This window comes from Aulonocara sp. 'chitande type north' Nkhata Bay, linkage group LG20, assembly GCF_057382095.1.
Source record: "Aulonocara sp. 'chitande type north' Nkhata Bay isolate Kocher_YH1m ecotype deep benthic linkage group LG20, A_spYH_male_GT1.1, whole genome shotgun sequence".
In the NCBI taxonomy this organism is placed as follows: Eukaryota; Metazoa; Chordata; class Actinopteri; order Cichliformes; family Cichlidae; genus Aulonocara; species Aulonocara sp. 'chitande type north' Nkhata Bay.
In genome coordinates this window covers 15,184,047-15,209,034 of record NC_141363.1, presented here as the reverse complement: position 1 = coordinate 15,209,034, position 24,988 = coordinate 15,184,047, and the positions used below count along the sequence as shown (strand labels likewise).

The 24,988-nt window shown below is 43.0% G+C and overlaps 2 protein-coding genes across 5 annotated transcripts in view; one reads left to right on the top strand and one right to left on the bottom strand.

The window, feature by feature from the left end:
* tns2a (tensin 2a) overlaps positions 1–24,988 on the bottom strand; it is a 63,585-nt gene that overhangs the window by 9,215 nt on the left and 29,382 nt on the right. For 3 of the 4 annotated variants that reach the window (XM_086278813.1, XM_086278814.1, XM_086278816.1), the window contains exons 4-18: positions 14,619–14,657; positions 14,169–14,210; positions 12,707–12,756; positions 12,213–12,396; positions 11,864–11,914; positions 11,655–11,777; positions 9,472–9,536; positions 7,948–8,031; positions 6,220–6,332; positions 5,433–5,493; positions 5,000–5,075; positions 4,546–4,675; positions 2,279–2,344; positions 1,920–2,036; positions 171–1,742 (exon numbers count right to left, since the gene is read on the bottom strand). In XM_086278813.1, coding sequence (XP_086134939.1) covers positions 171–1,742; positions 1,920–2,036; positions 2,279–2,344; positions 4,546–4,675; positions 5,000–5,075; positions 5,433–5,493; positions 6,220–6,332; positions 7,948–8,031; positions 9,472–9,536; positions 11,655–11,777; positions 11,864–11,914; positions 12,213–12,396; positions 12,707–12,756; positions 14,169–14,210; positions 14,619–14,657 — 2,773 coding nt within the window. The remainder of the gene's footprint in view (positions 1–170; positions 1,743–1,919; positions 2,037–2,278; positions 2,345–4,545; positions 4,676–4,999; positions 5,076–5,432; positions 5,494–6,219; positions 6,333–7,947; positions 8,032–9,471; positions 9,537–11,654; positions 11,778–11,863; positions 11,915–12,212; positions 12,397–12,706; positions 12,757–14,168; positions 14,211–14,618; positions 14,658–24,988) is intronic. The other variant, XM_086278815.1, reaches the window with a different exon arrangement.
* LOC147305326 (zinc finger protein 862-like) lies at positions 20,292–23,010 on the top strand. Its single transcript, XM_086278817.1, has one exon. It carries the CDS (start codon positions 20,616–20,618, stop codon positions 22,878–22,880), a length of 2,265 nt encoding a protein of 754 aa, XP_086134943.1. The 5' UTR covers positions 20,292–20,615; the 3' UTR covers positions 22,881–23,010.

The following is a 24,988-nucleotide window of genomic DNA, read 5'->3' as shown; positions in this document are numbered from 1 at the left end:
CAGCATCAGCTGTTACTTAGTTAATATGTTCCCAGCTGATTCTTATGCAAGTTCCCTGTAAAAACCCAGTCTGTGCTTAAGGCATGTATCAAGTTAAAACCAAATTTTCAGTGCATGCTGTTCCTCATTATTCCTACATTACTGAGTGTTTTTTTTTTAATGTGACTCACCAGTGTGTGAGTCAGAGCTGTATGACTGCTGTGAGTCTGGATGGTGATGATGGTGGTTGTGGTTATGCTCTGCTGGTCCGCTGCTATGGCCGCAGTGGCCCATCACAGCGGAAGCAGGAGGCAGCGGGGATGTGGACTCGGACTGGTAGCCTGAAGCGTAGCCCCTGCTCTCAGATGGCGAGGGTTGGTAAGGTGAGCAGGGGCACACCTGACGTGGTGTCTGGTAACCGCTGCTGCTGCTGCTGTACTTCATGTCCAGGTGGGAATGAGCGTGGGACCTCGATGCCTCTGGATAAGCTGGGTGACCTGATGGCAAGGGGTCAAAGGTAAAGGCTAGAAGATCTTGGCCCTGTGGGCCATAGGAGGCTACGGTGGCTCTCCTGTGCCAATATTCAGCCTGTCTGTCCCTCTCCCACTGCAGCTCCGCCTCCCTGTCTCGCTCCCAGTGAAGGGACAGTTCTCTGCCTCGTCTCAGCCCTGGGTCCCTCTCCCAGTGGAGCTCTGACCCCCTGGGTAACTCCTCCCTCGTTCTCCTAAGCCCCACCTCCCTCTGATGAAGCTCCGCCTCTCTGTCCCAATGGAAGTTGTCGCCACGCTCCATCCTGAGGGTGTGATAGGCCACCGAGTCCTCTCTCCTCATGCTGCAGTCTCTGCAGGGACAGCCAGAGGGCGGCAGACCATCCATTAGCATGATGTCATGGTAAGTAGGGCTGGTGGCTGGTTTCTGGTGCTGGTGGGGATGGTGGTGGCTGTGAGGTGGAGGAGGGTGGTGATAGGGTGTGTACTCATCTTCCCGATAGCAAAGGCGACCTGGGGCAGACATAGGGTGGTGATGGGGGTGGTTGTGAGCATGAGGGGTAAGGTCTGCTGATGGGTAAGGACAGGTATGACGCGATGACGGAGCCTCTGAGCAGGAGCGGTGCAGGTAGTGTGGCGAGCCACTCTGACGGTCCCACACCAGATCTGGAGGTGGGAGGGACTGGTGGGAGTGGGGGCTATAGTGTTGGCACAGATCCATGTGTGATGGTGGAGCAGCGGGGTTGGGGCTAGCTGAAGGAGGAGCCCCGTGATGGCCGTTGGTCCCTGGAGCCCGATCGAGGCAGTAGCCATTAGGCATGAGAAGGGTGCGGTCGCATCCTGGCTCTGCACAGCGCTGCGACCGGTAACCATCCCGGCAGGAACAAGACCGACTGAGCCTCAGCGTGCCCGTTCTCTCAGACTGAATAGAATCTCCATCATCCAAAATGGCGGTCTCTCGCTCTCCATCTCGGCTTCCCTCGATGCCGCCGAGAAGACGTTCGAGCTCCTCCCTTTCCTGTCTGGTGGGCGGCGGCGGACGATTGGACTCCTCCTGATGGTCTGGATGGATAGAAGACTGGTTCAAATGGAGGGAATGTGCTGAAAGGCCGGAGTCAGAGCCTTGGGTGATGCGGTGATCGGGCCTGTCTTCTGCAGCTACTCCCCCTGCGATGCTGCCGTTGGCTGAGGTGAGAGAACCAGAGCCTGGACCTCGCCGCTTCTTTATCTGAGCGTAGAGGCTACCATCCAGAGGACCTCTGGTGTGGGCAATATCTACGACGCAATGATAGATAAACTTAGTTTTTAATCTCACAATAAACATCAGCTACTGTTGGAGCTTTAGTAGACTTAAGTATACTTGAACTCTGTCTTAATAATGGCTAGCACCATGAGTGCTGCTGTTAAAGGCTTCTACCGCTCCACCATGACGACTATGAAGACATCGGTTACCTTCCAGGCTATCCTGGTATCGCTGGTTAAAATTTTCATAGGAATCCCAGCGAACCACGGGGTCAGCGGTGTTGTAGTCCACTGTGACAGCCGGATCATTCTTGTGGTATTCACGGCCTGAGAAGACATATATTACCGTGTAGTTCTGTTCCTCAAAATATAATCAAAACATTTTTTTCCTTTTTGTAGGAGCCTATCCCAGCACAGGGCTAACAAACAAACAACCATTCATACTCACAGTCACACCTACGGGCAATTTAGAATCACCAGTTAACTTAACCCCACCAACTGTATGTCTTTGGACTGTGGGTGGCTTGATTATTTATTATTATCCCTCCCAGAAGAAACTGTGAACTAACCTTTGATCCGCTCTGGTCCGGAGGAGAAGACAAACTCCACTGTGGCATCAGATGGGAAACGCTCATCTGGGGAGAAGGAAAAAGGATATTCCCCGCGATCAGGATAAATATTTTTGTTCCTAGCTTAAGAAATATACCCACAGTCTACAAATATACATGATGCATTGAGTTTTTCCTTTCCAGTCACCTTTCTCACTCACTATGTATTAACAGACCTCTCTGCATTGAATCATATCTGTTATTAATCTCTGTCTCTCCTCCACAGCATGTCTTTTATCCTGTCTTCCTTCTCTCACCCCAACCGGTCGCAGCAGATGGCCCCGCCCCTCCCTGAGCCTGGTTCTGCTGGAGGTTTCTTCCTGTTAAAAGGGAGTTTTTCCTTCCCACTGTCGCCAAAGTGCTTGCTCATAGGGGGTCACATGATTGTTGGGTTTTTCTCTGTCTCTATGAAGCGCCTTGAGGTGACTTTTGTTGTGATTTGGCGCTATATAAATAAAGTTGAATTGAATTGAAATATCGGCGTAATCTCCACATGAGATCCAGATTCATGAAAGCATACTGGTGCTTTTGAGACATGTAGAGTATATCTGAAGGAAACAAACTGCTGCTTCAGGATATCAAACACACTAATGCGTTTCACAGATGTGTTTGGAGTTGTATTTACCCACAGTCATGTGTTCATGTGTAACGGATCGACTGCCACAGAGCTTTAAGAACATGCTTCCACACATATTCTGTCATTTCAGGAAAAAAAAACGATGCGGAAATGAAGTAATGAGCATATTCATTATGGGCTTAGGCAGCAGATAAGCACTTATTAGATATGATTCAATCTCTCTGTGGGATATTTGGCGATGTACGGTATTAGCACAGCTCACGCTCACTACCCTCTCCTCCAGCGAGCTGCTATTATATCCTCAATGTGGATGAAGCTACTACTATTGTGGGATTTATTTAACCATGACATTAAGAAGCCAAACCGCTGTGAATATATTCCCACAATGCCAATTCAAAGAGCTGCTATTATGTCAGTTAGTTGTAAGTGGTGATTATCCAACCACCACTAACAAGTCGTGCCAGAGTGACAATTTCAAAGTATCCACAGAAGCAAAATCGGGCATGTAGGGAGCTTTATCATTTGTTTCTGAATGTTTAAAGTGAGATTATTTTTATACTAAGCTAATTCCAAAAAGCTGGGATGCTGAAATCTCATAAACTCATAAAACATAGCATAAAACACACCTGGAGGAACTCTTAGCAACTAATTAGTTTAACTGGCAACATGACAGTAACATGAATGGGTATAACAAGAGCTTCTTAGAGAGGCAGTTTCTCAAAAGTAAAGCTCGAAGTGGTTCAACAATCTGAAAAGCACAAACTATGGGACTTTTTTAGAATAACATTTCTCAACATAAAACTGAAATCCGTGTAAATGTCATCATCTACAGTACATAACATCATCAAAATGCACAGAAATGTCTGTGTGCAAGCGAAAAGGCTGGATGTACATATTGGATAACAGTGATTTTTGGGCTCTCAGCTGACACTGCATATTACTGGCTCTTTTGCTATTATCAATATAATATAATACCTGCAAATTTTCTACTTATCACTTCAGTTTCTCAAACTTTGACCCATCAGGCGGTGCTCTACACAGTGTGCACAGGCACCTGCAAGCTTAGAAGCTACCAAACACAAAACGCCAAAGAAATGTGTTCCTGATCAAATTCAGTCAAGTGAAGCCAAGCAGAACTGACTGTACAGAAATCTGTGGATCCATTTGTCACGATTTCTATTTAACATCTTCATTCTTGAATCAATAATTTTAAAATATGCCACCTAAATTTTAATAATGTGGACTGTAAAGTCGCTGAACTGAAAAACAGGCATGCAGCTACAGCAAAATGTCTTTCTTTGAGCACAAAGCAAAGAAAAGTAAGCTTCATTTTCATGTGCAGCTAGTTTTGTGGCAGAATAGGCTGCATAGTCCAGATAAACAACATCTTTTATTTTCTTTTTTCTAAAATGAAAATTCCTGAATTGTCATTTTGCTTTAATTAGCTTAAATTTTAGAGTGCATGCACTTTTACTGAACTGCACATACTACACGTAGCTGTCTTAATCAAGGTTTTGAAACAGGTTCCTCTGAGTTGTTATGGTAACCTTCTTAGAACTATAATCAGAGTGCTGTATTTAAATGCTAATCATTAATAATCATTAAATTAACACCGCCAACGAATTTCCCAGAGTGGTCCAGAGTGACGCACCAGTACACGCTTCGTCCAGCTCCCCTTTGCCAAACCACAGCTGGGATCCGTGGATGGTGCAGGTGTGGAACTGCAGCCTGAACACGGTGTCTCTGTCAGCACTTTGAGCTCGCCTGTGGTAGCACTTGACCTGCAGAGGGTAGCAGAGAGTGAGGAAAAAGAGCTGCAGAATAAAGTGCATGTGGGATAATGATAGCTTGGCGCAGTAAATAAAGGGATTTGTGTTCCACATGAGTGACACCTACAACTTTGGAAATGGCGGAGCACACAAAACAAATTATGACTCCGTGTTAACAAAGGGAAAAGAAACTTTTCCAGACCAAAATGTATATTTTAGAGATTTTACCACAGTTGTTTCATGTTTGTTGAACATAAATTAAGTCATTTAGTCATAATCCCACCCCCACCCATAACTGGGGGCTTCTGGTTGTCATTTCCTTCCCATATGACTCACCATGATGTCACCCTTTAGCAGCAGTGCTGGTTCAATGGTCACACACAGTCTTCTGCCTCCAGTGCCTTGAAGATCACTGTGGACAATAAAGGGTACACAAACGAGCCTGTTACGTATCCACGGAAAGCATGGGGGTGTACATGGGGGTGTAAGGAGTGTGAAAGATCGATTGTTTACACTTGTTTTATACTACCACAATCTGTGACCATGTTCTCTCAACACTTTTAAACCTGGAAAAAGCCTTGAGGTAAAAATGAAAACATGATAGGAGGCGGAGTAAAGGAGAAGAAACGCATCCCTTTACTCCCGTCTCTTTAATTACGCTGTGATGATGCTGAAACTTCAGCGCATGAAAGAAAACATCCCAGAGCAAACAAATACATTCAGCTTATCCGGGCTATCAGTTGGCCTCACGACAGAAAGATAGACTCACTATATGCCTGAAGTGTAGACCAACTGCATGGACTGGTAGATTTTCAAGAAAGGGTAGTAACCTGGAAAGAGGAGAGAGAGATTTTAGACATGGCAGGCACTATCAGCACGAAGACAGGAATGCGCTGACTCCTTGTGGACTCGATCATCAGATTAACGTGTGTGGGTAGAGGCTGTATGTGACCGTGCATGTCATCTGCATTCAATAACACTGTCCCAGCACCTAGCCAAGAAAAACATGGCGCCGCATGTGCATTTTATCTGCGTAAGGAAGCAGAGTGAGGACGGACTGGAGATAATCAGACAGGAGATTAGATACCTCAAGTCTGTTTACACTTTTCTCACTTGTATTTTAGCAAGTGAGAAAAGCGCAGCTGAGGCGGGGTACACCCTGAGGGGTGAACTGCAGTTCCTCCAATGGCCACTTGAGGCCATCCCCAATGCCTGACTTCGACCATAAAATGAACACAACTACAGCAACGATTCGGATCTCTTCAGCTAAACAAATATACTTTTAGTACTTTATAATAATCCAGTTGGATTTTGTTTTGGCTTTGATGTTAGGCTTTGCTGAACTGGACCTCTCGACTACGTTTGCTCAGTTGACACCTTTTCAAGCGCATGCCTTTTTTTATCTAAATAGACAGTAATGCTCAAACTGTTAAAACTGAAGCTTCAAAATGCAGAATCAAAATTCCACACTGAGTATGAGAGAGAGATTTGGGGTTAAGAACAGGCAGAAATAAAATTTTTATTCAGTGATTTGGCCAAAAGGTCAGGAAACACACCTCCTTCCCCCTGGAAGTTGGGGAGCGACGGGATGAGTACTTGATGAAGGAAGAGAGGGCTGCTGTTCATCTTGATCGCCCCAGACAGAAGGCCTCCAAAATAATATATATACCTGGAATATAAAGAGGGATTATGAGAAGTTCTTATCATGGAAAATTACATTTACCACCTCTGAGGACAAATGATAAATGTAAAACAGCCGCTGAGCCATGCTGCTGTCAGACAGCCCCCAACAGCGGAGAGCCAGGTACGAAAGCAGCAAGGAATATCTAACGCTGGCTGTGTGGACTCCACGTTTCCATTTCCCATCTGTCTTCTTGTCTCCAACACAGCTGGAAGTGATTCGATATTCCTGAATCAGTTGTCATTTCCTTGAGCTCTGTGTTGGCCTTTAATCGTTGTAAGACGCGAGTTTCTTTTAAAAGTATCTATGTGTGAAGCTGCACACTCAGCAGGCAAAGAGCTCAACTCAGCAGTTCTCCAAAAGAAGCGGGCAACCAGGTGACAAATATGAAAGGAAACTAATTCAATAAGAATTTTGCAGACAAAATAAAATTATTATGGTACTGTGCTGACCTCAAATTGAATCTGTTTATATAATTGAAGGTAAAAATGACTGGGAGTGATACATTTTTCATTTTCTGAAGTAAGACAGCACAACATCAGAAAACCACCTTAAATCCAGTTACAGCATGTACATGGACAGTTTGTTGATTAGAAGTATGAAATGTTCCCTCTGTTTAAAGTGGATTGCACCCTACACAACTTCTGGCTCTAGTTTCTTTTTGTAAGCATACAGAAATACATGTTATATACACATAAAGATAAGTCAGAAAATGCTAAACTCTTTCCTGAAGTATTAACATTTTATTAAAGGGGACATATATGTAGAGTTTTGGTAGAGTAGCTCTAAATGATTCACACTTCTATATCTTATGCTGGTTGGACCTTCCTGAAACCCATGGATTCTCCCTCTCAGTGAAATATCCCCTTTTAGCTCCTGTATTTTTAAAAAACACCCGCCTTCAAATTCCACTTTCTTCTAAACGTAAGCTTCCTGAAGAGCTGCACCTGGTGCTTGGTAGTCGGGTGCTCTGTGCATGCTGCAGATAACCGTGTAAAAGTGTCAGCTCATCGCATCAGTAGAAGCCAGTATTCAGGGCAATCTGAACCCTGAGATCTTTGCTCATAGGGATTCATTTTATACAGGATTATTTGAGTATTTGGGGATGGAATTATTATTAATATCCAATACTGTAAAATTAGATATTTGGCAGAAAATAAGGAAAAACAAATGAGGTCCCCTTTAAAGTGTCTGGGGTAAGCGTACTTACTATTCCATGTCAAAGGGAAAGGATTATATTCCATCTAAGGAGCCAAATTCACTTTTTTATTCAATTTACAAGCTCCATCTTTCTTTCATTTCACCTTTTAAAATCATTTTCATACTAGGAAAAGCATGATTATTACTAACAAGATTGACAATAGCTGTGTTGTTCTATTTAAATGCCCAAAACTCTGACAGGGAGCCAGAAGCTGAGGCAGCTAAATGATATGGAGCTCTGATTCATTATATTATTTGTTGAGCTATAAATCCAATCCAGAATCCTAAAATATATTTCTTTCCCCTAGAGGATGGAAGGATGATGCATTTAATAACTTTAGTATGACTTCTCCCCACCCCCACACCCACTCATTTTCCACTCAGATCATCCCGTGGCCTCTACCTGTTTTGGGACGGCTGGAGAGACGAGGACACCTTATCTTCACAGAACTTCCTCATGGCAAGAGTACTGAGAGCCTGGTCCGCCCTGTAGATGAATGCACAAATACAAACACACACACACACACACACACACACACACACACACATACACACACACACACACACACACACACACACACACACACTTACTTTTAGCCAACAATTTCCATCATGGGACTTGCACCAGACTCTCTAGATGCCAGAAAGTACATGGAGAGGATACAGCTGGCATTGGCCACAGGATAAACCAGTTTCCACTGTTCCTGTGCAAAATCCGGAGGGCTTCATTTATCAAATGACTTATCATCCAAGTCTGAATGGAAATCTTTGTCCTGCACGTACATAAACCTGCACACATCAGCCTCACTGCTGGAATATGTTTAAAAGCATTTTAGGTTATGCATGTTTGAGTAGCTGAATTTAAGCCGAACATGTTTTTGCTAGTTGCTTCAAACTTCAAGTGCTGACGCATCGATGCTCCGATAATATTGCTTGTTGGGTACAAGCCTCCACTGCATGTGCTGCAGTCTATTATACCTGAGCCCAAACAAAGAACGATACGGCAAAGTATTGCGATATTTTATGTTGCGATTTTATATCGATAGAGATACCAAATATTGACATTTAATTGAATACATTAAAATATTCTTAGTATAATATGAATCAGAGGGCACCAAAACCCTCAGATAATGTTAGTCGAGCAAACGTGGACTGACTGCAGTTGCTCAGAGACATTACGAGCACAACTCGAGGGGACTCGACTTTAACCGGCTGTCGGCTGGTTGTATTCTGTTATATTCTTAGAAAACGTGAAGGATGAAGAGCACAAATGTGATAATTACATGTGGCTTTCTGTCCATGTAAACAACATGATATATGTGATTTTTAACCATTTATCACAGTTAATTGCTGTATCATCACAAACAGACTGCATGTAATAGCCAGCTTGTTCCCATTCAATTGCAGACTGATAACAGACCAGTAGCAGACAGACTCCGACTTATGGCAAGATTTATGGCATGTTTTAGGTTTTATAATTTACAGTTGAATAAAGGTTATAAATAGCAATACTGCAAAACTTGCAATAATGTTAAACATTGCAATAATATCAAATCATGAGGGACGTGTGGTGGTAATCTGTCACAATCACAATACTGGATCACCCCAGTCTGGGCCACAACATCCTAAAGGTAAAACTAAACAACCAAAACAAAGCAAGTGTTTCATGCAGCGGAGCATATCAGTCATTGCAGCCCCTGCACATGATCTCTTTCCCCCCAAATGGAAGCCAGGACAGCACTCTTGATTGGAACATCTGGGAGCACAACAACACTGACCACTTTTAGACTGTTTTAACTGTGTTTGTTTGCTTTTGGGAACTGAACGTAAACAGGTTATTGCCCCAGACAGTCTTTAACACATTAAATGTGCAGATACTCTGATTGATTGCTCTGATTGTCTCTGACATTAACAAACACATACTCACCCTGCAGAGATCTTGCTGTAGTGCATGTAGGCTGCGATAATGACGCCAGTTTTACCTTTGTTACCCTGTAAGAGGGAGAGGACAAAGAAATGATGACGATGTGCTGATCTCACCCTCAGGTGTTATGGACAGCTCATTTTCACGCTTTATAAGACCAGATGGTTTTAACAGATTTTTCATAGAAAAAAAAAAAGGAGCAAAGCAGAAGAGCAGGACACATGGGAGTGTCACGGCGAGATGTGAAAAAGGCTGCTTGACTTCAAATTAAAAAGCTCCCTGTGGTGTTTTTTTCACACTGGTTGCTCTTTACTTCCTGACACATTCCAAAGACATTCCAGCTCCGAATTCCTGAAGTGACCCTTCCAGATCCCAGTAGGGAGGCTGCACCTCCACACGCTGAGCACAAATTAAAGCTTGTTTTGCACAGCAGATCTCTCAGCGGAGGACGTTTCATTGACAACAACTTGTTTATTCACGTCCCTGGCGTGATCTGCAGCTGGCAAAGGATTGCTTGTAGCTGGAATGTTCTGGAAAGTTGGCAGACCACAGAAGTAGTCTGGTTTTAGGATTTCAATTCTCCTGACCAAAACCAATAAATAAAACATCTAGACGAGGTCTGGGAGCTCAGACACCACCAGCATTAGCTGGTGACTGTTCAGTAATGGTCCAAGCGTTCAAATCACCACCTCTCTTCTGATTGGACGATGGAAAAGAGTCTCTAAACGATGTGCAAAGGCGTGGAAGTTAAATGTCAGGATGACAGAGTTTGATCTTAATTGCATGGTTAATTTTTTTTACCATGGGTGGAAGGAGCTTATTGAATTATATGGTGCACTCTGCAATTTTGGTTCTAGTCAAGTTGTGTGAACAGCAGTATCTAATAAAGTGTTCTTTACGGAGCAATTATGTCTGATTAAACATGCACAAGCAAGCAAGAGAAATACTAGACTGTAACGTCACATGCCCAAAGGTCAGCTAGCCATTTGTTTCTATAATATTGCTGCTCACAGTTTCACAGGCTTGTTTCAGGCATCTGGTAGTGTTGGGATCCGATACTGCTAAGTATAATTTGGATATGCTTCACTTCACTATTTCATCTTTATACTACTTCACACTTCTAGAATGGTACGCTACAGTAGAAAACGTTTTCCTTTTATTCATTAAATTAATTTGCTGAATCCTAATACTAGCTGCTGGTTGAGATTTTAGAATTCACAAATGCTGCTGATTTATAAATGTGGTGCACATGGATGGTAAGACCCAAGGTTTCTCCTGGAACATAACCCAAAGCATCACACTGCCTCCACCAGCTTGCTTTCTTCCCATAATGCATCCTGGTGCCTTGTGATCACCAGGTAAGTGACACACCTGAGCATCCACGCTGATGTCAAAGAAATGTGATTCATCAGACCAGCCCACCTACTTCCATTGCTCCAATGGAAGAAGGTGGGCTGGTCTGATGAATGGGCTGGACTTCTACTCCACATGCTGTAATGATACATAAGTTCTGATGGCCAAGTGGCGGAGGGCTTTCGCTTTGGTGGCCTCAGAATCTCATCTCTGATTTTTGCAGATGATGTGGTTCTGTTGGCTTCATCGGGTGAGGGCCTCCAGCTCGCACTGGAACGGTTCGCAGCCGAGTGTGAAGCAGCGGGAATGAGGATCAGCACCTCCAAATCTGAGGCCATGGTTCTCAGCCGGAAAAGGGTGGAGTGCCCACTCCGGGTCGGGGATGAGTTCCTGCCCCAAGTGGAGGAGTTCAAGTATCTCGGGGTCTTGTTCGCGAGTGATGGGAGAAGGGAGCCGGAGATCGACAGACGGATTGGGGCTGCAGCTGCAGTAATGCGGACGCTGCACCGGTCCGTCGTGGTGAAGAGGGAGCTGAGTGTAAAAGCGAAGCTCTCAATTTACCGGTCGGTCTACGTCCCTACCCTCACCTATGGCCACGAGCTGTGGGTAGTGACCGAAAGAACGAGATCGCGGATACAAGCGGCAGAAATGAGCTTCCTCCGAAGGGTGGCTGGCCTCTCCCTTAGAGATAGGGTGAGAAGTTCGGCCATCCGGGAGGGGCTCAGAGTAGAGCAGCTGCTGCTCCACATCGAACATTGCATGTGCCTGTTTTAAAGCCTGGGAAATGGTGTGATGTCCGTCTGAGAAACCTCAGAGGGCCCCTAAAGTCTGACCTTGCAGTGTAAGACCACCACGTGCTGGGGGTCAGAGTTCAACCAGTTCTCCATGGCCTTGCATATGGCACAGATCTTATCCAGCGGTGGGGCGTGGAGGTCGGGCCAGCCAAAGTCGTGGACCTGATGGTGGGTGGAGACGGGAGAAGCAGATTAAATGAACGTTTCTGAAGTGAATTCTTAACATGAAGAATTACAGGAAGTCCTACCTTTGGGTTCAGTCGGGTGATATCGTGGCGCCTTTCAGAAAGATTCAGGAGCTGAAAACAGAAAGGTTTGTTTTTTTTATATCATCACTACACTGCATCACAGTAACAAGCTGTCATCACTATTATTTTATTATGGGCGTGACAGAAAAAAAACAAACAGACTGCTTATTTGTGGGTTTCTATTTTGTCGCTTCCTGTGGCTATATGCCAAAGTGTATTGTGCAACAATGCTTCAAATGCTTCAAATGTATTTAGCTGAATGCTCCCAGGAGTAAACAATGTCTTGCAAAGGCTTCTGTACTTACGGTATAACTCAGCTGATGAGTGTATTGCATTTCTCTTCACTCACCAGAAACTTTTCCTGGTGTTTGGACTTGAGCATGGCAGCCACCTCCTTCAGGTTCAGCCGGTATCTCTGCTCTTCCAGCTTCGGAGGGAAGAAGACGGAGATGATCCTCTCGGTGATGTAGGTGAGGTCAAAGTCGTAGTTTCGTTCCATCACTCGCTCCATCACACGGTCCACGCTGAAACTCCTGGAGGAACCGAAAAGAGACAGCAGGGGTCAGTGGGTTGTTTGTGGTAGCTTAGCACAGACCCTGAGACGCACTCTGAAGAAGCTCCTAACTGGATGAATGGAGAGAAACCATCACGTAAGAGAGAAACTGGGTAGTGCTTCACAAGCAGGTCACGCAATAAAAACATTTGTCTAAGGAACAGGTATAAGATGGTGCAAGTTTCAGAGCAAGCAGAGCGTTGTGCCAGTGTAGAGACATTATTTACATTTGTATTTAATGATTTCTGTAGAAACTTCCCCAACGTGGAAAATGAATGAAATGGTGTTACCTTGGCAGGGTGTTTCTCTGTTTGGTGTAGGTTAAAGATTTGGTGGATCCCTGTAGAAAAAACAAATATGCAATAAGACACAGTCAAAGCTCATCTATACCTCATTACCACTTTAACAATGATGTACTTTGGGCCCTTTTTGATAATGATAACAAATGAGCAAGTTACTTATCTGTCCACATTGGATATGGACTACCCTCAAGTCCCTGAAGTTTGCCTTTCAGGCCTCCTTTGAAAGCTTGTTCATCTCTTCTCTCACAGTAAACTGGACACTCTCTAGTCAATCTTGTACACAGTAAGTTAAGTAAATTATAATAAATTAAGATGTCAAATCATGTCATCGCATTGACCTGTGCATTGTTTTAATGTTCCACTGGAGATATAATTTACACTGAGATAAAACGGCAGAGAGCAAAGGTATGGCATTAAAGTTGTGGAACCACGATCCTCCTTCAAGATTTCAGCCTAAAGGCAGGGCGATCGTGGCTCAAGAGTTGGGAGTTCGCCTTGTAATCTGAAGGTTGCCGGTTCGAGCCCCGGCTTGGACAGTCTCGGTCGTTGTGTCCTTGGGCAAGACACTTCACCCGTTGCCTACTGGTGGTGGTCAGAGGGCCCGGTGGCGCCAGTGTCTGGCAGCCTCGCCTCTGTCAGTGCGCCCCAGGGTGGCTGTGGCTACAATGTAGCTGCCATCACCAGTGTGTGAATGTGTGTGTGAATGGGTGGATGACTGGATATGTAAAGTGCTTTGGGGTCCTTAGGGACTAGTAAAGCGCTATATAAATACAGGCCATTTAAAGCGAACAGCTCCAGAACATAGACTGTACATGAAAGACGGTCACAACCACAGTGATTTCAGCCATTGGTTAGTGAGAGGTTTTGTTGCTGTGAACCTTTTGTTCTATTGTTGACCAATAATGTTACAAAATAAACATAACATAATGTTTTATACATTACATATAATATGTTGCCACGGGTTTCTCTAGAACCAGACTTCTTCTTGAGACCAAAGCCCCTTGATCGCTCTTTAGGTTTAAGGCACTTACCATGTTTTATTTACAGTCTATGGGATGAATTTAAAAAAATCTAATCTGCAGATTATTATTAACCCTTTCTTGTTCTGAGGCACTTTGATCCTTTGTTTGCACATTTACAAAGCTAAAATATGTCACGATGAAGAAGTAGGTTAAATCTGCCCAACACACTAGTTCTTTAAGGGATAAATCACTTTGAGCTCAATTACATACTTCATATCTGCCATCGCTCTCTCTTCGATTTGTTTAGTATGTGATAAATCAAAATGAGTGAAGCCACAAACTTTTTATTCCTTGACAGGTTTGGACATTGCCCAGACAGACAGCTTGATACTGGCGGCGTGTAGGAAAAAGGGGGAAGATACAGAGCGAAAAAGCATGAGGGTTATGAGGAGGACGAGGAGAGAGCATGGAGGTCAAAGTATGCTCACCAGGTGTTGGATGTGTCGAGAAGGAGCCGTCCCTCTACGCTGCTGGATGTGAGGAAGGAGCGGTGATAGGATGAAGGTGAAGTGAACGAAAGTGAGAAGAAGAGGGGCAAAGGGAGGAGGTTGAAAGGAGGTGAGAGTGGGGAGAAAGGGGAGAGAAGAGGAGGCAATACAGAGGAAGGAAAGGAGAGTTAATTAAACAAACAGACTCCCTAATAGGTAAACATTACTACTTCCTACATCAACTCTTTTTTTTTTTTCCTCTTGTGGACTGAAATCCCACAGAGCTCGAGGAATGAGCACTAACTGGGCTGAGGGCTCGGCTTCCCAAAAGGAATTCAGCAAGAGGAAACCATACAGTGGTTTTGGGGAGCCATGCCTCCTAACTATGGACAGACAGGGTGGGAAAAGTTTCTTTTGAGGAAAAGAAATGAGGAAATGGAGGGGACTTACCAGATCATTGGAGGGAGCTGGGGTGCATGCAAAGGTCACCTAGAACACACAAATGCAGACACATCTGAATACATGAATGACACACATGCCCACACACACACACACGCACACACACGCACACACACACACAAAGAGGATAAAAAAGCAACAAAACCAAACATCCTTTTCGCTTGAGGACAGAGTGATGAGGTCGGACGTGGGAAGCAATTGCTTCCTAAAACAAGATGATAGGGAGGAAAATCCACAAATAAAACTGAGAAGCCGTTAAGTAGAAGCTGGAAGGTTTACGATGATACAGTCCACTCATACACAGCATCTGTATTTAATATGAAGATTAAGCTGCGACATGATTAGTCCCATGACTGCAAGGCTATGTTCATCAAGCTCTACACTTACATTTCCATTTTGGTTTTTGCAAATTACAAACAAAGACATAATGAAGGTTTGTGAAAAGTATTAAAATTGTACTTGAGAAGATGTAACGTGCATCACACTCAAGATCCACACAATTAAAATCCTATTTAACATTCTCACAGTCAGTTATATACTGATCAAACACAACATTATGGCCGCTGACGGACGACATGACTAACACTGATTATCTCTTCATCATGGCACCTGTTAGTGGGTGGGATATAACAGGGAGCAAGTAAGCACTTTGTCCTCAATGTTGATGTCTTAGAAGCAGGAAAAACAGACAAATGTAAGGATCTGAGCAGTGGTCACTGACTGCAGTGTTTAGTGTCTATCACAAGTGGTCCAACGAAGGAACATTGGTAAACCAATAACAGGGTGATGGGTGGCCAAGGCTCACTGATGCATATGGGGAGTGAAGGTTGGTGCACGTGGTCCAATTTGAGCTACTGTAGCTCAAATTGCTGAAAGAAATAACAAATAAAATGCTGGTTCTGATAAAAAGGCATCAGATTATACAGTGTATCACAGTTTGTTGCGTATGTGGCTGCATAGCTGTAGACCAGTCCATGCTACAACCTGTCCACCACTAAAGGACCATCAATGGGCATGTGGGCATTCGAACTAATGCAAAGGAAGAAGGTTGCCTGTGTGATGATCTGGTCTGCCACAAAGCAGAAATAGCTTGAGGAGCACACCAATGAGTCTGAGGTGTTGAGTCCATGCCTCGATTGGTTTAGGGCTGTTTTGGCAGCATAAAGGGGACAAACACAACATTAGGCCATGTTATGTTTGATTGGTATATGGTGTCTTCTTGCCAAGATCTCACTCAACAAGGCCTTTAGAAAAAGAAAAAAAAACAAAAGGAAAAAGGTTGTACATGGTTTTGGGATCGTTTTGCTGACTCACAGACTGGGCAGCAGGTATATATCCAAAGGTTTGGCACAACTTCACCTACTTCCAAGGGACACGGAGAAAGATAAAGAGCTGGTGGAAAGAAGAGTTTGTGTTAAAAATAAAACAGTAGACTCCAGAAAAAAATCAAATAAACCAATCACCCATTAACGCATAAATAGGCTGAACAATCAGCATTCAAGGGGATGATGCTTGCTGGCTGGTTAAACCAAAGGGTCTGGACTGACTCATTACAGATTTAAAGATGTTTAAAGAATCCTCACGAAACGGCAACTTATGAAAAAAGGTAAAACATTAGGGTTCGGGTTGTTAGAGCTTCACATGATTGCCCAACAACAACTGTGATATAACCTACATAGCCTAAAAGGTAATTTTGAATTTGGGTCTTGCATAAATTACCAATACACTTAAAATCATCTAAAGACCCTATAAGTGGCAAGATTATTTATGTAAAAAGCTTTATTAATAAAATATATATATATTGTGTCCTCTCAAAGGCTACGTTCACACTGCAGGTCTTAATGCTCAATTCCGATTTTTTGATCAAATCTGATTTTTTTGTCTGCTCGTTCACACTACAAATAAAATGCGACAGCAAACACGCTCTAGTGTGAACACTCAAAGCGGCCCGCATGCGCAAAAGAAGTTTAGACCCAGAGCAAACAATATTGTTTGACTGATGGCCCTTAATATAAAGACTTCGGACTTTACGTTTCCCAGTTTTTGCTTTAAGTTATTTTGTTATTTACATAATAATGTAAATAACAAAATAATTATCCTTATTGCTGTTTTAGAGGAGCGGTGCTTCAAAGGATAGTTGCAGATTCCTGTCAGAATCTGCAGATTATACAGTATAAATAAAATGTTCACGTTTCTCCAACATTATCTTCCCAACAGTTTCACTGACATCTACGCTGGACGCCCAGGAAGCATTCGCGATGTCTTATCGGGCGCTTCTCCAGAGCTGATAATTGCCGTCTGTCTTGTGTCAGTGACTTAAAAGACGGATTTAATGCGACATGACCGTTCAAACAGCAGTCGCTTTCTAAAACATCGGATATGTATCGGATTCAGTACCACATACGAAAGTGACCCAGATCGGATTTGAAAATATCGGATTTGTGCTGTTCACACTGTCATACCATGATCGGATATGGGTCGCATAGCGTCAAAAAAATCGGATTTGATGCGCTTTCGCCTGCAGTGTGAACGTAGCCATAAAAGGAAATAAACAATACAGAAGTTCTATTTAAAGGAATGATTGCAAGACATTTTAATGAAAAACACTGTAGCTCATCTTTATTCTTTATAGGTATTAAAGCTGTTAAGCCCAGTCAAAGAGATATCAGTTTTATCAGGAACAAGAGAGAGCTATTGTGGATATTCCATTTAAAGAGTTTATTTCCAACAGGTATGAATGAGGATCTATTTATTAATAAGTTTACTCATTTTTGTTTTTATGTCTCTAAACATGTTTTTGACATTGATTTTATATATTTATAGTTTGTTAATTGTGAGGTGAGTTGGACTGGATGGACTGGTTCTTATATAGCACTTTTCTACTCTTCTGAGCACTCAAAGCGCTTTACACAACTTGTGCATTCACCCATTCACACAAGCACTTTTTCTTTGTGCTTTCTAACTAGCATTCACACTCCGATGGATGCATCGGAGAGCAATTTGTATCTTGCCCAAGGATATTTGGCATACAGACTAGGTGAAGCCAGGAATCGAACCACCAACCTTCCGATCAGTAGATGACCTGCTAAGGTGATCAAATTCTTGCTTTTCACTAGTAACATTTTTTACGACTGGATGTTAACTAGTGAGCAAGCAGCTTAGTACATTATTTAATGGCTATAACTAAACAAACAAACAAACAAACAGAAAAGCTAGACTGAAAAACTAAAGCATGCTAAAGAGGTACGAGCGAGAGCCTGCTGACAGACTACATCACATTTTGGTATAGGGATAAATCTACCAACAGAGCCTTCCTGCTATTATAAGAACATCTCCCTCCAAGGTCCCTGTGTGAGTCCACTTTATTATCAAGGATCATCCAGCACATAATCTCTTCTCCTTATTACCACCAGGCAGGCTGGAACAGCAACGGTTGTTATTGCCAAGCCATCATGCTCCTCAGCCGACGTTGTGGTCAATTACTTATGAGAAATAAAACTGAAACTCAGCTGTGCCTCAGAAAGGTTTCATTATGATGAGAAGGTGTCTCTGACCATCGTGATGAGGCAAAACTGTTTTGCAATCTTAGAGAAGAAATAATGTCAACAGGACTTTGGATCCTTAATCAACAACAAACCAACTCGGTATTCTTGTGAAAGAACATGTAACTGCCCAAAAGTCCCACATTTTAATCAGGTGTTTAAATGTATTAACCACGACTGGGAGAACTGCCCGTCCTATTTTAAGATCACTGATATCATGCAGGATGCAAAGACAAAACCAATGCACATGATAAACACAGCACAAGATCGAGATGTCCTTGAGTTCCGAGTAATTACAAGAACAACTCGTTTTTGAGAGTGTGTTTACAAAATGTGAAGCATGTGCAAACGCGAAGCCAGATATCCTGGCTACACAGCTGGAGGAGCACTGAGACAGAAACGCACACACACTTGGAATGACACATCCGATTCCCATGTCTGTTATGGGCCTACAGGTCAATGAACTGTGACCAAAGGAAGCAGGGGCTGAACAGCAGCCCTAATGAAGGGGGCTGAGGGCCACAGTCAAGCTTACGTAACGTACGACAACACGTGTGCACGCACACACATACGCAAAAGGCAATGTTCCACCGAAAGAGCCCTTTTTGGACTGTTTATTTGGACACAGGAAAAGGGCAAGGGCTTGTGTATATCTCATTGTGCACAAAGGGGAAGTTACACAGGCCCTGAACCCAGGGGGCGTGTCACCACAGTGACTATGTGCTGTGGAGTTTGTGTTAGGCGTTCTTTCTTTAGAATAAAGTGCAGTCTCTTAGTGTTGCCTGTGTGTGACACAGACATCAGCAGGAAGGCAGAGGAGCAGACAATGAGCTAAATTGAGGGACAACGTTGTTTGATAAGTTGCAGGAAACTGGTTCAGGTTTAACATCGGCTATCAAATGACTAACTGGACAATGTTCCTGTATGACTCACTCTAAGAATTAATGTTTCTTTTCCATGTCCACAGGGGACTGAATCTCAGATCTTTTCCTGTGTACTTTTTTAAAGCTGAGTCTGAACCCACTGCATCAAAAGGCAGAGTTTGGGCTGGGCCAGGATCTAATTTCTCTTAATTCCCTCTGGCTGGTGAAGGTCAGTTTCATTTTAAAAGAGTCTTTTTTCCCGTTTTTTTCTCCCCCAACTAGAGCAAGTGAAGCAGCACATTTTCTACTGTGTGGTCCATTCTGCTATTCTTAAATAACACAAAACAGTCTTCTTACAGCCCCAGTCAAATATATCTTTGGCTCTCACATGGAAGAGAAATGATTCTTTTCACATGTTATCAAATTCTCTTTTCGGGACATATTCTAAAGCGTTTAAGATAGACACTGCCTGCATTAATTTCTACATCCCTTCCTTTGGGTGTGGGTTTGAACTCAGAGTCAACGTTCAGGGCTCAAAATTTAGGCTACTATGAAAAAAAAAAAACAAGCGCCATATCTGAAAATCTTAAAAATCTAGTTCATACGTCGGCCATTTTTTTTAGATACAGGGCTGAACAAGAAGATCTGAGATCTGTCCTCTCACACAACTCTTCCATAAATTTCTTCCTGTTGATGGATATGGATGTTAGTATTTGTTTTTAGATGAATGGATGTAAACAGTAAAAATAATCTGTTAATATATTCTATCCATTCCTCCTCTTTTGCTTCTCGTGGGGGAGCTGGAGCCTATCTCAGCAGCCAGGTACACCTTGGACAGTATATTACAGGGCTAACACAACCATTCACACCTATGGGCAATTTCGAATCACCAGTTAACCTAACCCCACTAACTGCATGTCTTTGGACTGTGGGAGGAAGCCAGAGCACCTGAGAGAACCCCTACAGACATGGAGAGAAGATCCAAACTCCACACAGACAGATTCTGGTTGAATGGTGATTCAAACCCAGGACCTGTGAGGCAACAGTGCCAATCACTGCACCACCGTGCCCTATTACAAATTACTTTATTTTTTTGAATAAGTGCAGGGCTTGCAAAATCGCTAGCCCGACGTCCCAGGGCTAGTGATATTTCCAGTCGGGCTACCAAAATCTATCTCAGCCCTGCCCGTCGGGCTATCATAGGAAGTAAAAATATATGACAATGCCTTTGCTTTCTTTCAAATGTAGCTGAGTAATTAGCTGAGTCCTCATCAAAGAACAGTGCTCTTTAATGAATGCAGCACATAACTTTACATCGTAGAGGTAACAGGGAGACATATCGAGTTATCAGATAGCCGTCTTAACTATATTCTAACTCTACAATTTCCCGACTGCACTTTCCTCTTATTTCACGACACCACCCTCTAGTGGTGCAATATGGTATAGTCAGACAGGACACAACATCACTCACTAGCTTACTCTTCAAACGTGGCACGTGAAATCTCCCGGAGCAAGCTTAAACGTGCTAGAGGTTGACTGCGCAGAGAATTTAAAAAAAAAATCTCTGGCATGTGTAAAGACAGATGGATTTACGCAGGTATTTTAGTTCTGCTGAGCCAAAAAAGACAGGTCAGGATGAAGAAGGGACAGGCAAAGAAAGGCCTACCACAAAGCGGAAAAGTTATGATAAATCAGATTACGAGGCAAAAAGAAAGCACAGTTTTTTGGATTCATGGACAAAAGAATTTCTGTGGCTGGAATATGACAAGGTAAATAACATGATGTTCTGCCGGGTGTGTCGTGAGTTTCCCTCTATTGCTGAGTCGACAAGCGCCTTTGTTACTGGGACCAGTAATTTTAGGAAAGACCCCATCAGAACTCATGAGAAATCTCTGCATCACAAGAAATGCATTGGTGCTCAGTCTGCAGCATCTGTCCCAGAACAAACACCAATTGCAAAAACCATACTAAAAATAAACCAAGCACAACAAGAAGTCCTGAAAAAGCTGTTTAGAACTGCGTACTATGTGGCAAAGAGTGAACTACCACTGGCAAAATTTAGCAGTCTTTGCAAACTTCAGAAAGCAAATGGCCTAGATCTTGGTTCCACTTACCTCAATGACCATGCTTGCAGAGAGTTTATTGGAGCAATAGCACAAACTTCAAGAGACCAGATTGAAAAGGAAATTCAAGAAAGCAGGTTCTTATCCATTCTTGCAGATGGCAGTACAGACACTGGTATAATAGAACAGGAGTTGGTTCACGTCAGGTATGTGAGGGATAATGGTGACATAGCCACATACATGATCAAATGTCAGCCAGTCAAGAGTGCAAATGCTGCAGGTATTTTAGAGGCTATTGATGAAGCAGTGAACACCATGGGTATCAGAGAGGACACATGGAAAGTAGTGTGTGCAAATTTTGATGGTGCTGCAGTGATGATGGGTGAGAAAACAGGAGTAGCTGGGAGACTGAAACAGAGGATACCCCACATCATAACAATCCACTGTGTGGCACACAAACTAGAGCTAGCCGTGCTGGATAGCGTGAAAGGCTGTGAGTACCTGGTGAAATTTGAAGATACACTGAAAACCATCTTTAAGATGTACTACTATTCCCCAAAGAAGCGAAGAGAGCTGACAGAAATAAGTGAACTGCTAAATGAGAGGCTGGAACATTTCAGTGGGCTGAAGAGCACACGGTGGCTTCCAAGCCGGCTGAGATGTCTAAAGGCTGTGGAAAAAAATTACACTCCCACTGTTGTTCATATGGAGAACATGGCAGAAGGAAGTGATGTCAAAGCCGAGGATGCAGCCAAGGCTAAGGGGGTGGTGCAGGAGATGAAGACTGAGAAATTTGTTTGCTTCCTGCATTTCATGTTGGACTACAGTACCATCTTATCCAAGTGCTCTACTGATTTTCAGCATGATAACCTAAACATCACACGAACAAATCAGTTAGTTGAGAGCACAACATCACGCTTACTCAGCCTAAAAACAAAACCAGGAGAATATCAGAAAACCTTGGACACAAAGTTCACAGCGAACCAGGATGGTAGCATTTGCTACTGTGGAACTCAGCTAACAAAAAGTCAGCGACCTGCTAGAAGAGGTGAGGGAACAGACAAAGACACCTTTGGTGCAGAGATCCAGAAGATTATTGACAACACAGTCAAGTACATGGACAACAGATTTAAAAATCTCCATGAAAAGCCTCTCTCTTGTTTCAAGGTTTTTGACCCTTCCACTCTTCCCTACCCCAGAGAAGAACTAGCAAATTATGGGGATGAAGAGGTGGATTATCTTGTCACACATTTTGCCTGTTTGCTAGATGCAGACGAGAAAGAGAAAATTCCACAAGAATGGATGGATCTAAAAGTGTGGCTTGCAGAACGCCGGGGTCGCAAAGTAGATTGCTTGTACAGAGATCTCCTCTCTGAGAATCCAGAACATCTCTCTCATATCTTGTTGCTGCTGAAATTAATGCTGACACTTAGTCCATCGACAGCCATCTGTGAGAGAGGATTTTCTTGCATGAATCGAGTGAAGACAACACATCGTACCTCTCTACACCCTGAAACACTGAATGACTGCATGCAACTCTCCATTAATGGGGAAACAGTTGAATCTTTTTGCCCTGACAAGTCGATTCGTTTCTGGATGTTTTCTGGAAAAGGTTCAAGACACCTGGATCATAAAACCCCGACAAGAACAAAGAGCAGTGAAATGGAGGGCAATGCACAGGAAGAGAAAGCTGATGAAGGAGATGCTATGCCCTCAACGTCGAGTGGCATTTTCTCATCCGAGACTTCAGTGGAAATTTCAGATTCAGGATCTGACACAGACTAATTCATGTTCTACACAGTTCTAACAAGTTCACAGAAAATTCTGTTTAATTAGAACCAGATATTTGAGTTGATTGTAATGTTTACACAGTTGTTGTAATTTGTGTTTTAACAATTTTTTGATTGATGTTTTGTTTCCTTTACAATATTATACAATAAAAATAATCATTTTTTATTCGGGCTACTCAAATTTATTTCGGGCTACCAAAAACTAAAGAGTGCCTGCCCGAAGGGCTACCAGGGATTTTAAAATTTTGCGAGCCCTGAAGTGACTCACATTCTTTATGTGATGAGTCATCTTAAGCATGAGGCCTGACCAAACTGTACTGTCCACACATTTGCTCAGTTTTTTGTACATTTCAGACACTGTCCATAATTCAGTCTCATACTACAGAAGTTGACAGTCGGTAGGAGGGAACAAGATGGCATTACTGTTACCATAGCAAGTGTCCGTAAGCTGTTTAGGTCTGACGCTGGAAATTTGGGGGAATTCTGCAAAAATTATGATCTATAACATGAAAGACCATGAAAGGATCTTTAATATGGTCAAGCCAGTATTATACAGTACAAATGTTGTGCATCTATTCACGTTATGTAATAAAATGCAGTACAGTAGTTCCATCTCTTCTCATTAGATCATCATTCAAATATCAAATTATACTTTAATCGCTTGAACGTGACGTCCAACGAGTGATGCCACAGGTTTAAAGAAAGATATAAAATTGGTGCTGTTACTGGAACAAAAAAATGAATAAAAATAAAATAAATTTAGTAGTTCAACAAGAAAATCAAAGCCTTATGGGATCATCCAATGCTTCCAGTTTGCAGTCCTGGAAGTGATCCACACTGTTTCAGATTTCCATTTGTTATGACTACAGTTGCTCGATTTTCAACCCGCACCCTTTAGTGCTTTTGTTTCTCAAAGCAGGCTGTACCTCGTTTTGGCGCTTGCGCACTGGTTATCGACTTTTCAAAACCATTTTCTCAGTTTTTAGCCCTCTGCATCCCTCTCTCCCACAGTGCCCAGTGAAGGGGCCTGCTGAGGGTGGCCGCTAAGCCAGAACAAACACACCACACCGCACCAGATTCCATCTCCCCAGGCCAACACTTACGCACAAACTTCCTGCTAACAGACCTCCACCCATCACTTCGTTTCTCTTTTCATCCTTCTTGCATCGCTTTTCTCCTACCTTGTTACCTTCTTATCTGCTCATTTATCTCCTCTTCCTTCTTTTCCTTTCTCAGCTTGCTCCCTTTATTTTCCACGCTTATTCACTTCCCTCTTTACGGTTTTGTTTTTCTTCTGCTTCCCTTTTCTTTTGGTCCATATCTGTTTTCCTCTCCAGCTTTTTAACTTCTTCCTTTCTCTTTCCTCTGTTTTTCTCAGTTCTACTCGATCAACTTTCTCCTAATCGCAGACTTTCTTCCCTTGGGTATCCTCTCACAATCCTGGTGTTTCCTTCCTTTTCTTCTCTAATCTGTTTCTGACAAAACCATTCCTGTTTGTCTTCCTCTCACATCTCCAACTTCTGTGCCTCCCCCTACTTTTATTGGAATCTTTTTATTCCCTGCACCCTGCTTCTGAACTTCTGACTTTCTTACATCTTTACAGTCCTTGTCTTTGTGTGTTTGAAGCAAAGGAAAGTCATAACGAGTGACAAATGTTATTAAAATGACAAAAATCAATATGCCTACTCTGTCTTACTAATATACTTGCTCTCTGTACTCCATCATGTACACACACTCAGTGAAACGCTGCCTGTCGTTTTGCCTCTGCTGCCTCTTTTCAAATGTGTCCTGCTGACAATGTCCAGAAACCTCTGACCTCCATAACCCTCTCCACCATCTCCTTCTGCTAGCTCTCCATCTTCTTCTTGCCTGTAGTGGCCCTGGCTCCTAAACCTCCCAACTTGCCCTTTGATCCATCAAAACCAGAAAAAACATAGTAAATGAATAAAGCACAGGTCTCTCCTCTCAATGCATTGCTTAAGAGCTGTGGGCTGTGACAGGAGTAACTACAGAGTGAGCTATTAGCCTTGGTATGTCATTACTGTAAGAAACAGCGTCAGACACAGTCTGTGCGTGAATAGCTACGAGCTAAAGTACTTTTTT